Source organism: Amia ocellicauda, chromosome 3 (assembly GCF_036373705.1).
Source record: "Amia ocellicauda isolate fAmiCal2 chromosome 3, fAmiCal2.hap1, whole genome shotgun sequence".
NCBI classification, from domain to species: Eukaryota; Metazoa; Chordata; class Actinopteri; order Amiiformes; family Amiidae; genus Amia; species Amia ocellicauda.
The window spans coordinates 53,683,910-53,711,143 of NC_089852.1; the positions used below are offsets into that span (position 1 = coordinate 53,683,910).

The window sequence follows — 27,234 nt, forward strand, 5'->3', positions numbered from 1 at the left end:
GAAGGGGTCAGCAACCTTGCACGACTTGTGGAGTCATTGTTAGCGCCGCCTCATCCACTTGATGTTATCGCCTCTGTCAGGCCGTCGGAACCTCCTGCTTCACATCAGCAACAGCGGCAACTGTCGATCCCTGTGAGTACGGTAAGTCGACTTTGTGTTTTGCAGACTTCTCTCTTCTAAATATTTTCCTTAGCATCGATTGTTTTTGGATGTTTAATTTTGCTTTTAAACTGTTATACCACTAATGGGCTACATTATGAAAAAGGTATCGCATTTATTTATGGTCATTGTACAAACTGGTGTAGCGACAAATCAAAATGTCCTGCACTGGTTTCGAAAATCGGGTGTATAGCAAACAGTGTTGTTGACTTGTGAGCCTGTGAGTCTGATGCTCTAGTCCAGGCTGGGAAATGAACACCCGCCACCCGCCAAATGCGGGTAACTTGCCTGATCTAAACACATAAACCGGCCTCTTAGGGGAGATGGGCAAAATTGTGGCGCAGCGAAAGTGCTCACTACATGAGAGTGCTTTTAAAGCAGTCAGATGAGGGACATTTTACTGCTTCCGAGACTGATAAAACTGAATGAAGCACATGTTTATTAATGTAAACTTTTAATTTGGCACATTGTTCAGTATTGTAGACAGTTATGACTGTGATTTTTTTTTTGGGGTGGGGTGGGGGAGGCAGAGGATTTATGACGAGGGGGTGCCAGGAGGTGAAGGTACAGATTAAGACGGATTACGTACAGATTAATTTGTTTCAACCTAAATGCCAGAATCCCCCTTTAAACCCTAATTACATAACTGACACAAGAAAGCCACTTTTAAGTTTAAGTTTAAGAAATACACAGTAGTAATAGTGAGAGATAGTGTAGCTGGTGGGCAAAGAAGTTCATTTCCCCCCCTGCTCTATCCCGCTGAAGAGAGGTGCGCATTATCTATATGCATTCAATGAGCAGCATTTTACAGACCTGCAAATTGCAGCTACTGTTCTAGTGTCTAACACGATGCTCTGCAGTTCTGGTATCAGATGTAGAAAAGATTATGGGGTGTATATTCCCAATCGAATTAGAAATGACCACTGCTTGTATTTTGTGCGCTCCATATGCATAACTGTGTTTGTGTGTGTGTGTGTAAGTATTTAAACATTTGAGATCTAACTTTTTAACAGTATTTATTTGCAGGGTCGAAGAGGAGCTCAAGGCGAAACACCCGAACATGATTTCTCTCCTGATGTAAGTATTGTACATTGCTGAATGAATCAGCACTCCTAAACAAGTTTTCTGTTGTTGTTTTATGTATTATGTGAAAAGTAATACAGACATAGTAACTTCTGTTGTATCTGTAATATTATGCAATTCCACCCACAGCATGCCTTTTCTTTATATTGTCTTTAGAGAATTCTGCCTCTGCTGTCATCATTCCATGGCAGAACACGATCTCACAATCCTACAAAACTTAGGAGAACTGTTGCTGGAAGGGCCCGGGAAGTAATTAAAGACATTGTATGTCTTCCGTTCAGTACACCCGAAAATTATAATACTTGGAAGATACCAAGGGGTCAGGAAAAGGAGAAACTAGCTGCAGAGGGGCTGACTGGCAAAATTAATCTGGACTCTACCTGGAATGTTCAAGAAGTGCAGGAGGAAATTCAATCATTATTCCAAAAACGTTTTTATTCATCCCTATCTTAATTTTAATATTAAAATTTAATTTGAGCTGATTAAGTTGATAATGGTATTCTCACATTTTTACTTTTTAGTGTTTGCCAGGGGCAAGGAAACTAATTAAACCCAACATATCTGCCAGTTTTTCCTGGAATGTTGCTGTAGTTATTAGTCTGACAGGACAAGGAGCTCTGTACATTCTCAGTTACCACAATTTGCCAGAAAATGAGGTAAATTGTGTTTAGCAGGTTTTGTGAAGGAGCATGTAATATTAAAGTTTAATGTTTAGTAATTAAAAAAGGGGATTCTGACATTCAGGTTGAAACTAACTAGAAACGTCTTAATCTGTACCTTAACCCCCTGGCACCCCCTCATCATAAATCCTCTGCCCCCCCCCCACCCCCCAAAAAAAATTGCTGTCATAACTGTCTACAATACTGAACAATGTGCCAAATTAAAAGTTTACAATAATAAAACATATGCTTCATTCATTTTTATCGGTCTCGGAAGCAGTAAAATGTCCCTCATCTGACTGCTTTAAAAGCGCTCTAATGTAGTGAGCACTTTCACCGCGCTGCCATTTTGCCCATCTCCCCTAAGAGGCGGGTTTATGTGTTTAGATCAGGCAAGTTACCATTTGGCGGGTGGCGGGTGTTCATTTCCCAGCCTGGACTATAGCATCAGATCTCTTCCCACTGCTGCAGGAACTGCTTCTGTAATAAACACACGCAGCTCACGGATGAACAGGCTCACAAGTCAACAACACTGTTTGCTATACACCCGATTTTCAAAACCAGTGCAGGACATTTTGATTTGTCGCAACACAAGTTTGTAGAATGACCATAAATAAATGCGATACCTTTTTCATAATGTAGCCCATTAGTGGTATAACAGTTTAAAAGCAAAATTAAACATCCAAAAACAATCGATGCTAAGGAAAATATTTAGAAGAGAGAAGTCTGCAAAACACAAAGTCGACTTACCGTACTCACAGGGATCGACAGTTGCCGCTGTTTGCTGATGTGAAGCAGGAGGTGCCGACGGCCTGACAGAGGCGGTAACATCAAGTGGATGAGGCGGCACTACCAACAACTCCACAAGTCGTGCGAGGTTGCTGACCCCTTCAGCCAGTGTCCGCAGTCCGACAGCAACGCTATTACTTTTGGGATCCACCATCATTACCAGCTTCCCTCAGAAACCTCTGCGCCCTCAGTCTCCTCCGATTCGCCAATACTTCTCACGTGTCACGGTGATGTCACGAATTGAGTCATGTGATTCAGAAAATGCCATTTCATCCCATGAAATGCCATTTCGTGCATGTAATGTGTATTTCGTCCCACGTAATGTGTATTTCGTCCCACGAAATGTCATTTCGTCCACGTAACGTGTATTTCGTCCCAAGAAATGCCATTTAGTGCACGTAATGTGTATTTCGTCCCACAAAATGTCATTTCGTGTACATAATGCTCGTTTCGTGCACATAATGAGTATTAGCAATTTTGTGGACGGAATGTAAAATGTACTTTGCCTTCAGTGGACAAAATGAACACCCGAGTTTGCATTATGTCCACAAAATGTTGTAAGGGAAAATACATTTCGTGCACAAAATGCAAAAGTTTTCATCTTTCATCATTCTATCTACGAAATGAATTACAGATATTGTACATTTAGTGGTACGAAATGTGTATTTCGTCCACAAAAGAGCTTTCGTGCACGAAATTATGTTTGACACAAACGGCGCCCCATACAAATATTAGTTGTCACCGGTTTCATGTGTAACAGTTATGTATTGTACATTAATACATTGTTTATCATCACATATTGTATCCACACTAGTGCTCTTTAGTGCTTCAAAATATTTACTGTATTTGCAGTGTAGCTCATATCAGATAATTATTAATGTGAATACAAATGTTTTAATATCAACATTTGCAAGCATATGTTTGGTCTTCAGTCCAGATTTTTATTTTTATTAATACCCTGATTAATTACCTACACTATGTCTTCCTTTTTAGTAGACTTACACCAAATGCAATTAATTGATACTGTTTAAATATTTAATATTTTTTCGATTATATTGATGAATGATTTGTCGTATCAGAATTATCCAGAGAAATTCATAGTTTACCCACCTTTTTTTTTACCACTACATCACTGATGGACACCAAACGAGCATGATGGGTCAAATGGCCTCCTCTCGTTTGTAAACTTTCTTATGTTCTTATGTATTACATATGATTTTGTTATAAGACCCAAAGACTTATAATTGTTAATAAAAGGAAGGGATCTCAGAGAGACAGGGTGACTTAACAAAGATTCCATATGTATCCAAAGAGAATCTTGACAATTTAAAAGCCACCCCATCATCTGCCTAATCTGAGCTGACCAATAGTATAATTCGAGACTGGGTAGGGCAAGGTCACCCTCTGCCGAGGGCTTAATCAAAGTTGCCAACTTAATTCTTTTTTTTTAATTATTCCAAATAAATTTAGATATGAATGTATTGATCTCTTTAACACTAGAAGCGCCGAGCCGGTCAATTTGACCGATTTGGTTATTAAAATTTGAATTACTCCGTGTTCCTAAATACACTGCACATACCCGTTCGTGACTTTTCCTAAATATATGTATTAAACATGCCTACAGCATTTTAGCTGCATAAACGCAAAAATAAATAAGTTATAAACACATTTACCTAGAATAGCCAAAATCGGGTTATTTTGACCGGTCATTTAAATACATAATAAATCAAATCTAATACATAATCCTGCCTTCCCATTACAATAGAGTCAGTCTGGCGCTCCAGTTGTGATCTCTACCTGTCTACAGGTAGTGATTACCCGCAAATAAACACGGATTGGAAACGGAGACTGAAGAGAGCTCGTTTTGGAAATACTGTGTATATGAACATGACTGATTCAGGGGCATCAGTTATACTGGCAATGACAGATCATTCGTGGGTTTGTGCCAGTGCTGTGAACACACTGCGAGTGAAACGCCAGGTCCAAATGGAGTGCTTTTACTCTACTGATCAATATGCGATTGATACTGCACATAGTACAGAGTGCAATAGCACAGGCACATCGCACCAAAATAATGATTCAGGACATTATCGGCGGAGGAGCATTTATTGCGATGATGTATTTTCGTGGAGAAAAAGAGTTGATCTGGAGAGGCTGTCAAAATGCAGTGTGAGGGATGAGCTCATGCAGGGAAAATGCAGAAACGTGTCCTGTGTAGACTGTCCCGAGCTGTCAGGTATGCAGGGTAAATATATAGTAAATAGTTTATTAAAATACAAAACTACAGTGAATAAAAGCCAAGTATGTTGAAAACAAAGTTTACATGATGTTGAAAATGTTTACTTTAGTGTACAATTATGTTTTGATAGATGCAATAGTTATTTTTTAACTATAAAATATTGCTTTTGAGCATTATTCCAATATTTACATTTACACTTTTTAATTCTCTTATTGTATGCCGTTTATGGGCTTTATGCTTATTGTAGGCTATATAGTTATTCATGCTTTGACTGCAGTGTGCATGTTTAGAAAAAAGTGCGTTGTTATTTATAGCAATAATATTAATGTTTTATGATCATATTTCAATTTAAATACTACATTTGTGCTATGTAAATCTTGGATTTGATGTTCATGAATAAAACGTATGAGTTTTATACGATGGTTTGCCTTTGATTGTCATATCACAGGTGTTAAAGAGCTATTGGTTACAATGACCGGCTATGGCGCTTGTATTGTAGGTAGTTTGAAATGTCGGCGCTTCTAGTGTTAAAAATAAGAGTGTGGCAAATAACAAGGCAGACATTGGAATAAATAATTAAATTTAGGGAGAATATTAATCCTGATCAAATTAATTTGAATAAGCCAGAAGAAAGATTGGTAGATGCGTCCAGGTTTTTAGATCTTCTTTAATTTTCTTAATTAAGGGAGAGTAGTTACTCTTAAATAATGTATTGAGTATTGGGGTAATAAAGATACCAAGGTACTTGAAACCTCTTTGGGCCCATTAGAATGGGGAGATTACCCTTAGGTCTGCAGAAGGGGGAGAGCTCAGATTAGATTTGGCAAAATTAATTTTATAGCCCGAAAAAGAACTATACTGATCAATTGCTCCAAGAACACCGGGGATTGATTTTTCAGGGTTTGATCAATATAGGAGAATATTGTCAGCAAAAAGAGATATTTTGTGTTCGCTGTCACCTACTGAGATGCCATCAATTGTAGTAGAAGACGTAATAGATTCCACGAGGTGTTCTATTGCCAGGGCAAAAAGGAGTGGGGATAAGGGGCACCCCTGTGTTCCCCTGTGTGTGCCTCTACTAAGGGAGAAGTTCTGTGATATAATGCCATTTGTAAGTATTTGAGCCTGTGGTGAAGAGTACATTGATTTAATCCATTTTATAAAATTAGGACCTACATTTATTTTTTCAAGTAACCCTTCAAGCGTGGCTTAAGTAACACAAGTCGGGATACAGGGAAAATAAGTGCAGTTTTTTTTTGTACATGTGCACAAATCAAAGAGATAGACAAAAAGGTAAACAAAACCCTTGCTCCTCTCAAGCCTTACTAAACATACAATGTCCATAATCCGTAATCATTGTCAAAGTTCATATCCAAATGGTCTTCACAGCAGTTCACACACCAACAATACTCATCCCCAACTCACACACTCACAGGCTTGTCTCCTGCCTACCCAACAACAGGGAGTTGATTGCTTCCATGTTTTAAAGAGGCAGGGAGTCAGTCAGATTGGGAATAGTGAATCAGCTGTTCCACCGGTATCTTCCCTCCCCTGGCAACCTCTGGTAGGGAACTCTGGAAGTGCTTAAACTGGGGTTGAGGAGTGCTAGACTCGGGCTGTGACAGTCATTTTATACTGTATTATGTAATGCTTTTAAATTTTGTAAGTCGCCCTGGATAAGGGTCTGCTAAGAAATAAATAATAATGATTATCAATAATAATTATAACAGTTCTGACCATCACTGATCCAGAGAACAGGTACAGACAGCAGGGATAGGAAGAGAGTCCTTGAGAGGACATGTAGCACTAAACAAAAAAAACACACACATACAAGAATGACACAGAGAGTGTGTGGGGCTGACTTCAGACAGTATTCAAAGGCAAAGAAGTGCAAATGCACAACATGTAAACAACTATAAAATGAAACAGTACATTCTGAGTCTGAACAGTTTTATAACTGAACAATGTAAAGTTTAAAAATAAACCATTAAAGTACTTTAAAGTACTGTTAAAGTACAACGCTTCAGTTGAAGCAACCCTTCGGATCCCAGTGAATCAGGCACCCCAGTGAGCGCTTCCAGTAACAGATGAGACTTTCAACAGGAGACGAGCGCTCGGGAAGAACAAATTCACAGACACCGAAGTCTGTTCATTTATCTTCGTTTATTGAAAGTTTCACACAGCCTTTTATACATTTACAAGCAGTATTTCAAAGGAGTTTCAGGGCAGTCCCGAAACTGGATGATATCTTCTTGGCATATGTCCGGGGCAGTTCCGAGACACGGGAAGCGATAATTAATAAGGTATTCTTTGTAATTAGTTTAAGCATGGAGACGTTAATATCAAAGACACAGTAAACTAAATTTCATAAGGTTTTCTTTGTAATTAGTTCAGACATGGAAGCACTGGTACACACTGTAATAAAAACTTGTTAATAGATCATTTCGGTTCGTTACCCAAAGAATTTGCCACGGCTGCAGAAATTGTTTCTATCTGCCACACAGATAAGTCTGAGCAGAGAAATCATAATAAGAGCAGAGAAATCATAATAAGAACAAGTTTTAACTAGTAACTTACTTGAAAGTTTCTTATATTTTCTAACAGTTATACAGTGGGTATATACAATACATAGGGGGCAATTTTACCCCAACACAATGGCATCTCAACACATGATTATGCTGTGTAGGAACTCTGAGACTGGGATCCATCGGCAAATAGATGGATGAGGTTCCACTATCAATACATGACTGGGCTGTTTTATTTGGGCTGTGTGACTTGGTCACATGGAGGTGTGTCTTTGGCAGCAATTCCAGTCTGAGGTCTGATCCCATACAGCACATTTACAAATTCTGGATGAAAGGAGCTATAAGACTTTGCTTCAGTGAGTTCAGTGCAGTGGGCTGATATATTGTCTAAACTATTAACTGACTATAAAATGTCCTTTCCCTCACAATAGGCAAATAAGTGACTTTGTCCTTGCAACGCACATATACTGCAAGGGGTAAATAACAGGTTAAATGTCTGTGTAACAATTTTAAGCTCCATTACACTTCCAGTCATGCCTTTAAGATCATCATGTAACAACAGTCTTAATGGTAAAGGTTCATTTTATGATTTCACTTTTTCACAATGTAACAATTTGCTGGTACAAGAATTTAAATTAAACAGATTATATTGTGGGTACTGTATTTATTATGATAATGTGATTCCAAAGTAATTTACTCTGGGGCAATATTATTATTATTATTATTATTATTATTATTATTATTATTATTATTATTATTATTATTATTATTATTATTATTATTTCTTGGCAGATGCCCTTATCCAGGGCGACTTACAACATAAGTGCAAAATCATCCTCTTGTGAGCTGTGTGATGTATTCTTGATTCGTTTAAATTAACAAGTGTCTCTATCATAATAGGAAGGCTTGTTTATCAATTGATGTATATACCATTGGCATACAGATGTTTCAAAAATGTGTTTTCAGTTGCAAAGAAAGACAACATTTATGAAGAAAATACTTTTATTTCAAAAGTACATTCAGTATCCACTGTAATACACATTAAACTCATTCAATAATGTGTTTCTCCCATTATGTAAACATAAAGCCATTAAAAATAAAATACAGTATGTCTGGTAAGAAATGAAATGCTAATGTGTCCTGTGATTATAGACCCAGTTCTTAACCCTGTATACTGGATTAATAATTTGAAACCCAACATTTAAAAAATACAGTGAGTACATGCTTATCATACCTCTGATTAAATAATGCTAAAACTTAAAAACAAATTAACCACTTTGTAGAAAAAATGTAATGAGAATATATGCGAAGTAAGTGAAAAATGAAAACAAATATTAATCAAAAATATATAAAAAGTTAAGCATAACACTTGAATCTGCTTTATGAATGTGGTTAGCACAACCACCCATACAATGAAATACATTCTTACTCCATATCTTATTCCCATAAATGAATGTTTTGTGGAAATTGATATCAGTGTTTCACAATATAAACTTTTATGAAGCGTAAATATGATAATAAAACTGACAAATAAAACCTTGGGGCTTCTCCGGGTAAAATTAATTATTGCAGTAAATAAAAATAAACAGGATAATCAATTTCAATAAAGACTAAATTTATTTGGTTGCAAGGCCTGACTTTATTTCTAATGTGTGTTGTTGGGATCTTGAAATAACATTATAATGTATTTTCATTTAGCACTGGAATTCCCCTTGCCTCTATTCATACATTGATCATATTTTATAGTTCTGTAAGGTTTTCTTTGGAAAAAATAATCACATGGCAGTTTATGTGTGTATTTACATTACTAAATTATTGTGTTCTAGGTTGCAATTGTGAAGGATGCATCTCGCTTGAGAATGACAATAAAGCAATTCACTAACTACATCCATGAGTAAAAATACAAAACTTCTAGAATGGATTTTCCCAATGAGAAGTATATTTTATACCTCCTGGAGGGTGTTCTTGATCTGGCCAACTGTTGTTGTTTTTTCTTCACCAGGGAAAGAATTCTTCTGTCATCCACCACAGTTGTTTTCTTGGTCTTCTGGGCCTTTTGGTGTACCTGAGCTCACTAGTGCGTTCTTTCTTTTTAAGAATGTACCAAATAGTTACTTTGGCCACACCTAATGTTTTTGCTATCTCTCTGATTGGTTTGTTTTGATTTGTAAGGCAAAACTGAAGGCAAAACACCCCAAGAACAAGCAGGAACAGACAGCTGCAGACCAGGGAAGAAACCCAGCATCTGGTGATGTCTATGGGTTCCAGACTTCAGGCAGTCATTGACTGCAACAGATGCCATTTGGATACAGGATTACTGCTGTAACACCCTGGTATACCACTATCAGAGTATTCCTGAAACCACTATGAAGACTCCAAAGCTATTAATTTGATATTTCTAAGTAAAGGACATGACCACAAGTGATTTTAATTTCAATTGTAAGATATTTACCCACAACACACCATTTAAAAGCATTTAAACCAGATGTGTGTATTCTTCCCAAAACCAAAGTGTGTCCCCCAAGGAGCCCCCTGTAAAGCCCTTACTGTATTAACATCCCATTTATGTTAAGGTTTCTAATCAAAGAGTGCACATGCCTTTATTAAAAATTGCCAAGCTTTTTTCTTGGAGTGTGAGTTGAGCATCCTGCTCCCTTCAATATGAGCCCATTTTTCAGAAATACGTTTTGAGATTTTTATCCCAACTTTGAATGCCGATTCTAGGACCATAACTTAAAGACCAGGGCAGTACATGTTCATGGTTGTAGCTCTCCTTTGATACTAACATTAAAAGCAGGAGCTGAACTTTTTTAGAACTGTCACAACAATAGTATGAAATCAGTCAATTTTAAGACCTGTAAATGCATATTTTGGATGGCCAGTAGGGGGCTCCCAGATCTTAGAAACTAAAAACACCTGAAATCTTATATTATATGGTTAATCATAGTTCCTTCAACAATCCTCAATACAAAATATTGGGGAATTTGGCTGACCTTCTTCTTCCTGATTTTCTAGATTTTGCCAGGTTTTCTCATGCAATGACACTTAACATCTATTGTTGTACCTTATTATAAAAGTAACACATACGTTATTTACTCCATGTTCATATAGTATGATGTTTTGAAATTCTCTTTACATATTATCGTATTTTAAAACTTTAGTCTCCAATTGTTAAGATATGTCATTCATGGGAAAAGTTACAACTCTTTATTTTTGATGTCACTTACCCCATGCTTAATGACCCCATCCACTATGAACATCAGAAAACAAAAGTTTTCACAACTATCCCATTCTTTAAGTCAGAAATGCTTTTCCAGTATTTTTTTTTTTTTTTACATTGTGCTTACGATGCCATTAAAGCAGAATAATTAAAACATAAGCACTTTGAATTATTACAGTCATACAGGTTGACTTTACTGTCCTTTTGTTCGAAATGTCCATGCACACCCCTGTGAGGATATACTCATCATCTGCAGCAAACTATCTACACTTGACTGACCATTTGACCATTGCCAATTTGGAGGACCTGTCTCCCAGATAACCTGCTTCACGAAGTAAGTAAGGTGTTACTTGGTTGTAATTCCATTGCTGGGAAACAAATTTGACTTCCACAGACAGAACAAGATTCTGCGGCTGAGACACAGTGGCATGTACTCACACTGTGGTCTTGACATCAATCACAATGGAGTACCTCACCAGCTCAGCATATTCCTGCCCAGAGTGTTTGACAGGGCTCTTCAGTAGCTCTGGAGATTTTGGATCCAGCATTAGTGTGAGGTGCTCAGTAGACTCCCTGGATTTCTTCTTATATTTGTTCTGCTTTAAAAGAGAGAGGTAATAAATGTGTTATTGCTGTATACTAATTTATTTGTTTTTATACATATAATTCCCAAAACTAAAAACAGTGCATTAAAGCTTTAATTTCAGGCTAGTTAACTGCAAAATTAAAACCAAAACCACACTGTTACCTTGGAAGTAGAAAGATCTTCTCCTGTTTTTTTGCTGCAATAAAAATAAAATGATAATGAATACAATGAAAAATTATTGCATAAAATGGTGGTTGCCAGGATAGCCTCATGAGATGTAGCATTTCATATACATGATGGTTCTGTGGAATATATGGAAATAAATAATGAAAGAAACAGAACAATATAGAGACAGATAGAGAAATAAATCAAGTTACTGCAGTGACTTTGGACCCTCTCCAGATTTTAAGGATTTCAATCTGAATATACTTGCTACCTCTGTGTGCATGCATTTTATATTAAAAACTTCAATTTTCAAAATTTAAATTTAAATTTAAATTTAAATTCATGAAACATTGGGCAGGATTTAATCAAAAATGTTGGCGCTGCCAGTCGCTAACAGAAGCATTAGCGGCATTTCTGCGAATGGAAATCGCTCTGCTAACTATTGCGGTATAAAATCTGTCCTGATTTGCGCCACAAAACGACCTTCTCGCAGCTCATTTCTTGCACAACGCAAGAGAATAAAATGCAACTTTCACACAGCCACCGAATTTAGACATTTCGGAGCTGTCTAAAGCCTCTTGTGGTTGAGGCAAAGTAGAGAGAAAGCACAGCTCTGGGTTCATTCACATCCTCGGCGGCTCTGTGTGTGCAGTGAAATAACTGGTGTACAGTGTGCGTAATAATACATTAGATGTTGCACCCAACATCCACATAAACTAAATGTTGCTTATTATTCATGCACAGAGAGAAAATATGTTGATATTGAATGTCATTTTACATTGTATTTTGTTCAGCAATGTGTCAGTGTTCACTTCATTTTCGTTTCATGACTTGTTTAACTTGTTTATTCTGCTCTTGCTTTCTTCCTTTCATGTCTTAACAATTGATTCCTTCTTGTCAGATCTTTCGTGCGAAACGTGCCTACTGTCAAGTGTATATTACACCTCACTCGTACTCACTACACTGATGTATTTTCAGCCTATACCCTATATAAGGGGGGGTGTTTCCATGCATGATACATTTGGATACAACGCACTCACAACGGATTGAATGTGGATTTTGATTTATGCATTTTGTACCCAATGTTCGAACAGTACAGTATTTCTAGAATTCATGCATCTCTATAGTCTGTTCGGGGGCGTTTCTCGTCTGACAGTTATAGGGGGGCTGGAAAACGCTGTTTCTAAAGACGGCGTAATGGGGACGGAGTTTGGATGGTGTTCTCCGTTGCTTCGTATGTCTTTGATCATAATATATTTAGAGGGGCTGACAGAAAATATAGAGGGGCTGAAGCCTCACTAAATAGGGTCTAGTGACGCTCGTGGGCTATATGTATATTTGGGAATGAAGGCGACTTTTAAGACACGAACACTAAATCGAATTACACTACTGTCAGCAGCTGTATAATTGCTATTATGAAGATGTACACAAAAAGGTAAAGCATCTGGAGACATCTGGATGAGATTTATAGAATATTGTTACATGCATACACTGAAGGAAAAAAGTATTTGATCCTCTGCTGATTTTGTACATTTGCCCACTGACAAAGAAATGATCAGTCTATAATTTTAATGGTAGATGAGAGACAGAATAACAACAAAAAAATTCAGAAAAACGCATTTCAAAAAAGTTATAAATTGATTTGCATGTTAGTGAGTGAAATAAGTATTTGACCCCTTCGACTTAGTACTTCCTGACAAAACCCTTGTTGGCAATCACAGAGGTCAGACGTTTCTTGTAGTTTGCACACATCTCAGGAGGGATTTTGTCCCACTCCTCTTTGCAGATCCTCTCCAAGTCATTAAGGTTTCGAGGCTGACGTTTGGCAACTCGAACCTCCACAGATTTTCTATGGGATTAAGGTCTGGAGACTGGTTAGGCCACTCCAGGACCTTAATGTGCTTCTTCTTAAGCCACTCCTTTGTTGCCTTGGCTGTGTGTTTTGGGTCATTGTCATGCTGGAATACCCATCCACGACCCATTTTCAATGCCCTGGCTGAGGGAAGGAGGTTCTCACCCAAGATTTGATGGTACATGGCCCCGTCCATCGTCCCTTTGATGCGGTGCAGTTGTCCTGTCCCCTTAGCAGAAAAACACCCCCAAAGCATAATGTTTTCACCTCCATGTTTGACGGTGGGGATGGTGTTCTTGGGGTCATTCCTCCTCCTCCAAACACGGCGAGTTGAGTTGATGCCAAAGAGCTCGATTTTGGTCTCATCTGACCACAACACTTTCACCCAGTTCTCCTCTGAATCATTCAGATGTTCATTGGCAAACTTCAGACGGGCCTGTACATGTGCTTTCTTGAGCAGGAGGACCTTGCGGGCGCTGCAGGATTTCAGTCCTTCACGGCGTAGTGTTACCAATTGTTTTCTTGGTGACTATGGTCCCAGCTGCCTTGAGATCATTAACAAGATCCTCCCGTGTAGTTCTGGGCTGATTCCTCACCATTCTCATGATCATTGAAACTCCACGAGGTGAGATCTTGCATGGAGCCCCAGACTGAGGGAGACTGACAGTTATTTTGTTTTTCTTCCATTTGCGAATAATTGCACCAACTGTTGTCACCTTCTCACCAAGCTGGTAAGATATTACACAGTCTGTCGGGTAAGTTTGGGGAGAGAAATAACCATCTAAATACCACCTTGATTAAAAACCCTGAACAGTTTATAGAATTCATGTTTTCCAAAGAACGCGATGTAGCCCACTTTCAATTCATAAATGACCGAGTCGCCCAGGTGCAATGGCGGACCCCTAAAAATTTCCCCACCCGACAGGGTAACGTTAATGTGTTTATTGCGATTTTTACCACGGCTTACGTCTGGCTTGAACTGTACAACTTAATGGACCAACTACAGGAGCGCATGCTCTATGACGATTCTGACTGTGTAATCTTTGTCACCAGGCCGGAATATGGGGTCCCGCCCCTCGGGGACTACCTTGGGGAGTTAACGAGCGAGCTAGATCCTCAGGACCACATAGTGGAGTTTGTTTCAGGGGGGCCTAAGACTTACGCGTACAGAACGGCAGCTGGTAAGAAATGTATGAAAGTTAAGGGGATCACTCTGAACCATTGTAACAACAAATTCATTAACATTAAGTCTCTTATGACCCTGGTCCAAACTTTTGTAACCGAAAAAGACGCGCCTCCTTGTGAGATTATTACTTCCGGACACCGAATCTATCGGAAATAAAAAGGGTTACACGTTGGAAAATAGATCACTAAACAAACGGTTCAGGGTGGTGTACAATAAAAGAGTGTTGATGCCCGACTATAACACTCTACCTTATGGATATAAGCGGTGGTTTTGATAACAGACTTCAGCATCCTTTTTCATGTATTATAGCCGGCCCCTCCAACTCGGGTAAGAGCTATCTTATAAAGAACTTCATAGAAAATGTGGAAGCGACCGTGTCCCAAAATCTCGACAACATAGTGTGGTGCTACTCTTGCTGGCAGCCGCTCTATGATGCTTTGGCGGCGAAAATAAAAAATCTGAAATTTATACAGGGAGTCCCTGACTCGCTGTGCGACGATGAGTTGTTCCCCCCAAGTCAAACTAATCTAGTGGTCCTTGACAATCTGATGGAACTGGCCAGTGACAATAACAAGGTGGAAAAAGCCTTCACAAAGTACACTCATCATAGGAATTTAAGTATTTATTTAGTTCAAAATTTATTTTTTCAAGGTAAAAAAATCTGCACTATTAATTTAAATGCTAATTATATAATTATTTTTAAAAACCCCAGAGATAAACTACAGGTTACCGTCTTGGCTCGTCAAATGTACCCCAAACAGACAAAGTTATTTTTGTAGGCGTTTGAGGACGCTACCAAAAACCCTACAGGTACTTGCTCGCGGACTTAAAAGCACAAACCCCGGAAGACTTTCGTCTCAGAACAGGTTTGTGCCCCCCAGATTGGCCGGCAGTGTATGTGCTAAAGAAAAGGAAATAAACAAATAAGAATGTCTGTTCAGATTAAAATAAATCTGCCGCTTTTGCAAATGTTATTTGAGGGGAGCCCGCGCCAGAGGAAAGCTGTGCTGGCAGCGGCCCCTAAAAATCCACCTGTGTAAAGAGGGGGAGGCTGATTGGGGAGCTAAAACCCCAACTGCTCATTACTCACCCAGTGCTAAGCAAAGGGCCTCAGGGACTAGCACATGTTGGGTCGCTTATTAATAGCCTGTTATTATTTGTAAAACAGCGAATGAAGACTGACAACCGATTGTAATTTTTTATTTTATCTTTTATTTTTCAAATGTACAGATGTGTTCTTTATAACATGCACTGTGTCTTGTATAATAAGTGTGTTACTTAAATGATTTGCTTCAAAGACTGATTCCTATTTTTCTCCTTAACATGCATGACATCTTTTAAAATCCTCACAAGAGCAGCCAGTCTGTCTACAAGGGTGGTTAATTTCATAAGTAACAGGATTATAAGGGGCAGGATACATTGTCCTGACAAACTCTGTCACTTTTTTATCATTCTGTTCTAAATCATCGCTGTACAGAGTCATAATGTCTGGGTATGTTCGGCCTTTAGCTCTATGATATAAGAAAAACACACAGTGTTGTCTACAAGTGGTGGTCTGCAGACTTTGTACTTGGCGACCGCTGTAAAGGGTTTCTTGACAGTTGTTGAGCAAAAAGTTATGGATCCTCTGGGGGGAAGGTCTGAAATCTGGGGGGTGGCCATAGGAATCAAAAAATTCACCACGGTGCTCCTCCCTTAGATACATAGCCAACCAATGTTCCCCAGGCATATTTTTAGGGTGAGTATTGATTATGTACATTACAGGTAAATTCTTGATCTTAAATTTAGGCAGCTGGTCGCAAGCATAGACCCCTTGAAACAGGTACAGGCTGTAGCCATCACAGCGTACACGATCATATTTACAGTGCGGGGGAAAGGTTGCTTAAAACGCATCTCAAGAAGCATGTTGCCCGTTTTCACCAGTGGAAAATGTTGTCCACACTCTTCGTCAGGGGTCAGGTTGAAGCCATACAGCGTGTAGCCGCTGCAGTATTCCCAGCGATTGATCATCAGAGGTTGATCCTTGAGATGGCGACCCGTTGCCAATACTAGACTGTAATATTCCCGAACAGCATTGCCGTTTTCAAAGTCCGGTTGAAAAGGTTTGGACGGCACCTGCACTCCATCGACGTACAACGCTATAAATTCCGCGTTATAATGTTTAAAGTTAAAGGGGTTCTTGTTGTAAACCCCAGTAAAGGCATCATTATCCACTAGACCTATAATAACCTGTTTTGGGAGCTGCCCTAGAAAAATATTTTCTTGGTTCATCACGCGAGTCCCTGTGGGGATACTGTGGACTTTCATATATAAAGGCTTCTCTTTTTTGCAAGCCCTCAATGAGTCCCTCTGTATCCCTGTCGGCCATAGCTTCTAGGGTGTCTTTGAAAAACAGGCCGGGACTGAACTGCTTACGTAGGGTCTCCTCGCTATAATTAAGGATACACTCCATCATGGCTCTATAGGGGTATTGCTTCTTTGACTAATGAGTCGATCACCCAGGGTCACATCCACTTGCGAAAACATGGGTAATAGATGACCCCAATGTTGGCTGTCTTCTCTGTTGCATCCCCGTCCTCATCAGACACTTTACAATTGATTAAAATGACAGTGTTGTTCAAATCAATATAATCTTCCCCAATACCCGCTATGAAAAACACCAGAGGGGCCATTTCTGAAATTGTGGAAAGAGGCGGAATCTCTACATAGATGTTTTTATCTATACTCATTTGAGTGTACAGTACTGTAAACAGGTCCAGTTCCGATTTAACGCATTCTTCTGATAAGCTATGGAAAAAAAAGACATGTTTAAAAGATGTAACCTGAGGATCTATTGGTCTTTCTTTGAGACTTTTCTTCTGCTGCTTCCTACTGCGGTGTGTTGGAGAATGAGCGAGTCTTCGTTTTTTGTTAGCCGGGGGTCTTCGCCGCCCTGGTGGACGTCTGCTGCTTCTTGTTTTACCCCCGCTCCTCGCCATCACCATGAGCCCCGAACCCTCCTGATGCTCATGGTTAGCCGAGAGGTTCATAACATTGGCGAACACGTCACTAACAATGTTTTTAGCGGCTGATTTCAAGTGGGGTCTGGCTATAGCAAAGCCTCTCTTGAGCAGGGGTACGGCCATTCTAAAAAGACCACAAAAGAGTTCACCTAGACCGGCCCCATACGTAGTGGGGGCTCCTATGAAACCGGGCAAGCCATTCCCGGCTTGCATTTTGTAATAATCCACATAGGCGCTAGGATCAACATATCCCCTCGAGGTATCCATTTTATAAGTCAAAAATGTAGTTTGACCATAACTTTACCGAAACAGAATGGTACGTTGATATTCTGATCTGATTTTACCTCAATCGTGATGTTGTCATAGTGTGTCTTTGAGACCGGAACGTAGTGCGGCTTTTCATAAGTAATTGTGATCATGTCATTGCTTTTACCATTAATAAGTATATTTCTCAAAAGAGACACGTAACTATCCCCGACCCTCTGGTGTGCAATGATGTCCATATAGATGTGTAAAAACCACAACCCACGCTGCCTGACGACTTCACACTCTGAACATTCACACTCTCCGGCAAGAACAAAGGCCTGCAGAACTAAGATGCGTGTGTGGAGGGAGTGGGGGGGCTAGGGGTGAGGGAAGGAGAGAAGGAGGGGGGGGTGAGGGGTGGGATTAGGGTGATAAAAGTGTACACTATCGTCCGGATATGACGTAAGAATATTTAACAAGGTGACGTCACATGCCATAAAATATTAGGCAACACCTATGGACCCCACTATTCTACTGGTGTCAATAAGAGGTGTTCCTTCTAACTGGAGTGAGGTTGTTAGTGGAGTTCCACAGGGATCAGTATTAGGGCCTGTGTTTTTTCTAATCTATATTAATGATATGGACTCAGGGATAGTTGGCACAAAATTTGCAAATGATACTAAAATAGGTGGCTCAGCAGATACAATCTCAGCAGCACAGGTTATTCAAAGGGACTTAGATAATAATCAGTTGTGGGCTGACCTGGCAGATGAAATTCAATGTGGACGGTATTACATGCAGGTAACAAAAAAGTCCACCATAATTATACTATGGGAGGAATAGAACTAGAAGAAGTAACGCATTAGAAAGACCAAGTAGTCTATGTGGACTTATCACTTTCCCCATCCAAACAATGTGGACAAGTAATTAAAAGGTGAACAAAATGCTAGGGTATATTGTCAAAAGTGTAGAATTTAAAACAAGGGAAGTAATGTTAAGACTGTACAATGCACTAGTTAGACCTCATCTGGAATACTATGTAAAAAGCATAGTTCAAATCCCGAGTGGGGCAGTGCTGTTGTACCCTTGAGCCAGGTACTTCACTTAGATTGCTCCAGTAAAATGTCCAGCTGTATAAATGGGTACAAATGTAAGTCGCACTGGATAAGAGCGTCTGCTAAATGACAAATAATGTAATGCACAGTTCTGGGCTCCACAGAAAGATATCGTTGCTCTAGAGCCAGTTCAGAGGCAAGCAACCAGACTTATTCCAGGTGTGAAGGGAATGTCCTACTGAGAGACTGAGGGAACTGAACCTTTTGACCTTGGAACAGCGAAGAATACGTGGGGACCTGATTCAAGTCTTCAAAATCATGAAAGGCATTGAACACATCAAACCAGACGAGATTTTCTAGATATACAGGGACACAAATGGAAATTGGGCTTCAAGGCATTCAAGACAGAAAACAGGAGACACTTCTTCACACAGAGAGTTGTCACAATTTGGAACAAACTCCCCATTGATGTGGTTGAAACATTTAAAAATAGACTAGATAGTATCCTTGGATCCTCTTGTTTTAGGTCAAATGCAAAATGTTACCACTTTAAGCTTTATAATGCCCCAAAGAGAGGAGATAGACCATAGTCTATATAGAACACATATAGGAAACCATATATGGGTTTTCAAAATATGACCCTGAGTTCGACCTTTGACCTCTTCTTCAAGGTCAAATTCACTATGAGATTTAAAAAACATATTTTTTCTCCTAGACGCAAGGCTCAGAGTTGCAATGTGACTTCAGATTTGTAATGATCATCATATGTTTACTGCTAAAATAGTCCATGGACCTTAACGTTGATATTTGACCTCCCCTTCAAGGTCAATCAATGCTTAAAATTGTGTATATTGCCCTAAAGAGTGTACATAGCCTAGTGAGTGCTATATAACTCTGATAGAAACTCATATGTGGTCTGTGCAAAAATGTCCTACACTGTGACTTTTGACCTTTAATTAGGGTCAAAGTGAAAACTGGCTCATAAATCCTTAGATAGTGCAGTTAGGTTCACAGTTACTATGGGATATAATAGAGGAACTGGAGGCGGAAGAGCAGGACAGGCCTGCGAGAGGCAGTGATCGCTCAATAAAGCAGATAAACACAGTGATCTGGAGCTCCGTGCTGTGAATGCACAGAATTAATCTCCACACTACACAAAACTACAAGCCTATGCTTCGTAGCGGTTACAAATTTGAGTAGAAGAAAAAAATATAAAATAAAGAAAGTGAGGAGTCCACATAGACTCCTAGGTCTTTCTCATGCGTTACTTCATCTAGATCTGTACCTCCCATAGTGTAATTATAGTGGACATTTTTGTTACCTGCATGTATTACCTTGCACTTGTCCACATTGAATTTCATTTGCCAGGTGTTAGCCCAAAACTGAATATTATCTAAGTCCCTCTGAATAGCCTGTGCTGCCAAGATTGTATCTGCTGAGCCACCTATTTTAGTATCATCTGCAAATTTGACAAGTTTGCTAACTATCCCAGAGTCCAGATCATTAATATAGATTAGAAAAAGCAAAGGCCCTAGTACTGATCCCTGTGGAACTCCACTAACAACCTCACTCCAGTTAGAAGTGACTCCTCTAATTGACACCCTCTGTTTCCTATACATCAACCAGTTCATAATCCATCTACTTACGTTACCCTGAATGCCTACAGCTTCCAATTTGAGGATCAGTCTTTGGTGTGGAACCTTATCAAAAGCTTTTTGGAAATCTAAGTATATCATATCATATGCTTTCACGTGATCTACAGCTGCAGTTGCATGTTCAAAAAAAATTAGTAAGTTAGTAAGACATGATCTGCCTCGTCTAAACCCATGTTGACTATCTCCAAGAATATGGTTTTCATTGAGATGCTCCTCTATTTTCTGTCTAATCATTTTTTCCAACATTTTACAGGTGATGCAGGTGAGACTGATTGGTCTGTAATTTCCTGGCTCATCTTTGTCCCCTTTCTTGTGTATTGGTATGACATTTGCTGTCTTCCAGTCAGTGGGCACATCCCCTGTTCTAAGTGTCATTTAGAATAATCGAGTTAGCGGCCTATAAATAATTTCCCTCATTTCTTTAAGTACTGTTGGAAATATCCCATCTGGCCCAGGTGATTTGTTTGTTTTTAATTCTGCTAGTCCCTTTAGTACCTCCTCCTCATTTTTCCTGATCTCTCTTAGGGTTTGACTGGGCTGATTGTCAACCTGTGGCATGTCATCTGTTTTTTCTTTTGTAAAAACCTCTATGAAATACTCATTTAGATAATTTGCCACATCTTGTTCATTTTCCAAGATACCTCCATGTTTGCCCTTTATCTGTTTCACCTCCTCCTTTATTGACCGCTTGCTGTTGTAATAATGAAAAAAGCTCTTTGCATTGGTTTTAGCTCCAAGAGCTATGTTTCTTTCTATTTCCCTCTTTGCTTTCCTGATCCCTTTCTTAAGATCTCTTTGCAGCTCAACATATTCTTTGTATTTTGTTTCATCACCATCCCTTTTGTATGCGCTATACAACATTTTCTTCCTCTTTATGTTTTTTTGCATACTTCTATTAAACCATTTTGGCCAGTGTTTTTTGTTCCTCAATTTGCTAAGTTTTGGTACAAATTGCTCCTGAGCCTCAAGTAGTATATTCTTAAAATATATCCATCAATTTTCAACTGACTCTGTATCCAGTGTGCTCCAGTCTACCTCTTCTAAGTGCTGTCTCATAACTTCAAGGTTTTCTTTTCTAAAATTGTAGACCATTGTTTTAGACTTGGACCTTGTTTTTTGAAAGAATGCCTCAAAGCTAACCATATTGTGATCACAATTTGCCATTGGTTCTCTAACTACTGTCCCCCTGACTCTATCTTGGTCATTTGAACAGATCAAGTCAATATATGCACTCTCTCTGGTTGGTTCCCTGACAAATTGAGTTAGAAAGCAGTCATTTACAATCTCAACCATTTCTATTTCTGCTTCTGTAGTCCCCACTGGGCTTTCCCAGTCTAAGTTTGGGAAATTGAAATCCCCCATTATAACAGCCACATCCTTGCTACATGCAGTCCTGATTACACTGTACAATGCAGCATCTTTCTGAATATCTGAGTTTGGTGGCCTGTAACACACTCCTACCGCTAATCCTCCAGATCTCTTGTTCAAAAGTTTCACCCACAAAGATTCTGTTCTGTTATTGGGATCTAATACAAGTTCTTCTGCCTCAATGTCATTTTTCACATATAATGCTACCCCACCCCCTCTTCGATTTTGCCTGTCTCTCCTAAACTGTGTGTATCCTTCCAACTTGTATTCATCCCCATCATTTTCTGTAAGCCATGTTTCTGTCACTCCTACAACATCATAGTCACACGCCAGCACTGTGGCTTCCAAGTCTAACATCTTGTTCCTTATACTCCTGGCATTGAGGTACAAATATTTCAGGACTTTCCTACTAGCACTTTCCCTTGGTTTTCTTTCCTTGGTGGAACATCTCCCATTGTCAGAGCTCCCTGCCCCCCTGGTTCCTAGTTTAAATGATTCTCAATTTCACTGCACATACGCTCTCCCAATGCATTAGCCCCCCTTCTGTTTAAATGTAGACCGTCCAGTTTGTACAGGTCCCATCTATCCCAGAAGAAAGACCAATGCTCCATAAACCTAAACCCCTCTTCCCTACACCAAGCTTTCAACCACGTGTTAAACTTTCTAATCTCTGCCTGTCTCCCTGGCGTGGCACGTGGTACCGGAAGTATTTCAGAGAAAACTGCCGTGGAGGTTCTGCTCTTTAGTTTTGTTCCTAACTCTTTAAATTTGTCTTGCAGAACCTCTGTCCTACCTTTTCCTATGTCATTGGTTCCAATGTGTACCATGACCAGTGGATTCCCCCAGGCTTTGGCCAGTAGCCCGTCTACTAGTTTAGGGAGATCTGCAACCTGAGCACCAGGCAGGCAAGATACCATGCGGGTCTCCTTGTCACTCGAACACACTGTGTGATCTACACCTCTAAGAATTGAGTCTCCTACTATAACTACCTCCTTCTTCTGGGGGGGAGTGGGCACCATGGTGCTCTGGTGCTCAACTGCCCCCCCATCACCCTCTGAGCTGTCACTGTCCAACTCGGTGTCCAGCAGTTGGAACCTGTTGGGCAATTCAAGCTCTTGGGGTGTCTCTAGGGGTTGTGCACGCCCTTTTCTGCGGTTACGACCTACTGTAACCCAGCAGTTCTCTACGCTGTCCTGCTCTAAGGTCTCAACTCTCCTAGATTTTGGCGTGCACACCATCTCTCTCATGGGCTGATTGACCAATTCTTCTATATCCCTAATACAGCGCAGATCGACAAGCTGAGCCTCAAGATCACGAACCTTGATCTCTATGATTTCAACCTGCCGACAACGTTCACAAATTAAGCCTTCTTGGATGAGTTCATCCAGGAAGGCAATCATTCTGCAAACCTGACACTGTAGTGGCCACATGCTTCTAGATGTTACTTTTTTTTAATTGTCTCTTTATACTTCTCTTGGTTCCTGCTGCTAGTCAACTGCTTAACTTTTGTCAGCGAGAAACAGCACAGCTCTTTCTCAACAGCTGCTTTAAGTAGCTTTTGTCTACCTACCCCCAATTCACACCTAACTGGCCCCACCTGGCTCCTCCTGAAACAGAATTCCTGCTAGTCCTAGACAGAAACTCCCTTCTACAACCTGTTTACTTTCACCAACTCAGCAGCTGAACTGAATTGACTTCAATTTAGGCAAACTACAGACAATGCTAACATCAATTTAAGGCAAACTTAAAACAAAATGAGCAATGCTAAGACTATTCTGAAACTAGTCATACAACAAGATGGCTACCTCTCACCTGTACTCTCCTGTCTCTCTCTGTGGCAACTTGTAAATACTTCTGTTTACCTCTGGTCTCAACAGCTGCTTTAAGTAGCTTTTTTCTACCTACCCCCAATTCACACCTAACTGGCCCCACCTGGCTCCTCCTGCAACGGAATTCCTGCTAGTCCTAGACAGAAATTCCCTTCTACAACCTGTTTACTTTCACCAACTCAGCAGCTGAACTGAATTGACTTCAATTTAGGCAAACTACAGACAATGCTAACGTCAATTTAAGGCAAACTTAAAACAAAATGAGCCGAAGCCGCCATTGATGAAAGCTGTGTACTTATTATTATTATTATTATTATTATTATTATTATTATTATTATTATTATTATTGGCAGACGCCCTTACCTAGGCATTATCTATTAGCGGGTGGATCAATGGTTGGGTGAATAACAGATCAATGTAAATATATAATTAAGCGTCCACTTCCCAGCTAACACACAACATTGCCATAATGTTGAATTATGTTGCAACGTAATTCAACATTGTGGCAACGTTGTGTGTTAGATGGGTTACGTGCAGTGGTGCAGATTAAAAACAAACTGACGCATTGGCTACAAAACTCATAGTGGTTACATTTATCATTGGAACAAACTACAAACTAAAAATAAGCCGCAACTGTTCATTGGAAATCAGCTGTTTCCGCCACTATGTTGGAGTTCCTATGTGAATGCAAGTCTCCTGTTGTGACGCCCGAATTCATCAATAACATCAACAGACATTAGTGTGAGTCCTTATGTACAGGTGTGCTGCCCATAAAGACTTTCTTCTGTCATAGTGGAGCGCAAACATGTTATAAGTAGTTTTAGCTCACTGAACATAACACATTACAAGTGACATAACCTTCCGAATTAATAAGTACAGTATTAAGCCAGCCACTTCAATATATCTGCCTGATTGGCCTGGCGGGTGTAACACAGTATCAGAGCTCTGAGTCTCTGAGCTGTGGGTTTGAGCCCCAAGGAGGGAGCTCCGTTTGTTCTTATATTTTTCAAAATTGCCATGGCACTGTGCCTCCCCCCAAACATGCCACTGCTGGACAAGATGTTGTGATATAAACGCCTATTACAATTTTCATTATCATCACTTGAAAACGAACAGTGATGTGTACATCAGTACAAGGTACATCATTTTAATATCACCCAATGCTATCTACTGTAAAAAGCAATATGTACAAACTTTACGCTCGGTGTCTCAAGGTGCAGTACTGACAGTAGACACTGCAGTGCAGTGCACCTGCGTAGTCACCATATCTCTCCAAAGAATGTGTGCACTGTGGCCACACTGACAAAATATGTAATGAAGAAACCAGTGTTCAATGTTTACACATACATGTTCAATATATGATCGTGTTACACAGATATATTTACACTTGTACCATTGTCTAAATTGCATTTCCATACATACTCTTTACAGTACACCTTTGTAATATGTCCGTCTGTGTGTGTGTGCGCGATCTGACCTCACCGAGCCTTCTTTTGTGTACTGTGTGTGTGTGTGTGTGCCAATGTAACGTATAGTTATCTCTTCCACTGCGTATAATGTGCCTGGGATAAAGGCAAAACGTTGACCACCCCCTAGAAGATTATCTGTTCAGATTATTTCTCTAAGATTATATTTGTTTTCAATCCTAAATGTATCCACTACATTGTGCAAGTTTGCATTTAACTGATTATTTATTTATGTATTTATTTGTTTAATCCACCCAATGTGCCATGCACAAACCTCATACACTGGATGTACTGGCTTGCAAGTTACGCAACCATATATGCCTGTACATATTACATAAATATCATCCAAATGTCTCCATGCTTTACCTATTCATGTAAATATTAATTACTGCAATTATACTGTATGTTTACGCTACAGCCGCTTTGACAGCAATGTCACTCGATGCAGTGTTCGTCTCTTTAAACTTGCGTTCAGTCCATATAGAAAGATGCATTCATTTTTGAAAACCTGATATATCCGAACTTCGATTACAAAATGTACACATTAGATACACCTTCAATCTGCAGTGAGTGCGTTACTGCACGGACTTCTACGGTACAGGTACACTGTAAGAAAGGATACTTACATGGATTTCTAGGCTGTTTGTGGATGTGAGTGACAGTGAATGCTCAACTCGTGAACAAAAATATTGTGGTGGTGAGGCTGCAGGCGCAGCAGCAATGGACAATGGAGATGCTGGTCCAGCAACCTGCGCCTAACCCTGCTGTGGCTGCAGCGAAGCCGGCTTGTGCTGGTCTGTGGATTCTTTCCTTACCATCTTTGAGCGCACCGACCGGTGTTCGGCTGGCCGGAGTCGGAGTGGGCGGTACGCCTGGCCCCCCTGTTGACTGGGGAGGTGCAGTCTGCCACCCGAGCGCTCCGTCCAGAGGACGCCCTGGACTATAAAAAACTGCGGGACAGTGTCCTGGACTGAGTCGGCCTTACGACGGACAGCCAGCACCAGAAACTCAGAAACCTCTGGTTCGAATCCAGCTCCCGCCCCCGGGCCTTAGCACAACAGCTACAGGATGCACCGCTGGCTCAAGCCGGACGAGCACTCTGCCACGGAAGTCGCCGACCTGGTGCCCCTGGAGCAATTAGTCAGCCGTCTCCCACGTCTCTCCGCAGAGTGGGTGCAAGCCCAGCAGCCCAAAGACCTGGACAAGGCCACTAGGCTCACAGAGAACCACCTCGCTGCCCGGGACAATGCCACCTCGGCGGGCACCCTCCCTCCCCTTTCCCAAGACCTCCTCTGACCTGACTCCCCCGGATACCAGCACGTCACCGAAAGCCACAGTTCCTGACCCTGTCTCAACCCAACCTGCTTTCCCTTCCCCCCTTGCCCATCCCAGACACAAACATGTCTCCTTAGCCCCCTCCTTTTCTCTCTCTCCAGGTAGTGTGCAGTCCCCTGGAACAGCCACAGTGACGTGCCGGGCGTTGCGGGCAGCCTGGACATCGCCCGGCCGAGTGCCCGCTGGTGAAAATGAATCACTCCATAGTTTGTGCTGCTCACCCCTCCGCTCACCCTGGTTCAGCAAAAGACTTCACAGTACTGGTAAGAATCGGGGGATGTGAAGTCAAGGCCCTCCTGGACTCCGACTGTAGCAAGACGCCTCCCCTCCGACTCCAGTCGTGCAGCAGCTGACAGTACTCTGTCGGACCTGGGGGAAGGAACAAGTTCTGGGTCTCACCAGCTCTCTCCTTCCTCCACCGGGAGGGCCGACACCTCTGGCACAGCCCCGGATCCCGTCTTCTCCTGGGTTTCCGATTTCGCTCTCGACCAGTCCCGGGATGATGCCCTGGGTCGGTTATATGACCAGGTCGCAGTTGTGGACGGTCACATAGTGAATGCGCAGAGGGCACGCTCATATCCCCAGTTCCATATTGACAAAGATTTACTGTATAGGGTAACCAAAAATCATGGGGGGTACCCGGTCACAAAACAATTGCTGGTACCACGTTTACACAGGCGCTTTGTGTTTCTCTCTGCTCACAAAGTACCTATGGCGGGTCACCTGGGTCGTGACAAGACCTTAAGCTGATTCTTCTGGCCAGGCATCAAAAAGGAAGTAGAAAGGTGGTGTGCTGCCTATCCGGAGTGCCAAAA

The 27,234-nt window shown here is 40.6% G+C and overlaps 1 protein-coding gene across 2 annotated transcripts in view; it reads right to left on the minus strand.

The window, feature by feature from the left end:
• Positions 1–8,449: 8,449 nt before the first annotated feature.
• Positions 8,450–27,234, minus strand: part of LOC136746992 (uncharacterized) — a 30,870-nt gene continuing 12,085 nt past the window's right edge. Inside the window, exons 5-6 of one of the 2 annotated variants that reach the window (XM_066699928.1) lie at positions 11,423–11,456; positions 8,450–11,270 (exon numbers count right to left, since the gene is read on the minus strand). In XM_066699928.1, the coding sequence (XP_066556025.1) occupies positions 11,109–11,270; positions 11,423–11,456 (196 nt within the window). In that variant the 3' untranslated portion in view covers positions 8,450–11,108. Of the gene's footprint in view, positions 11,274–11,422; positions 11,457–27,234 lie in introns of both variants that reach the window. The other variant, XM_066699927.1, reaches the window with a different exon arrangement.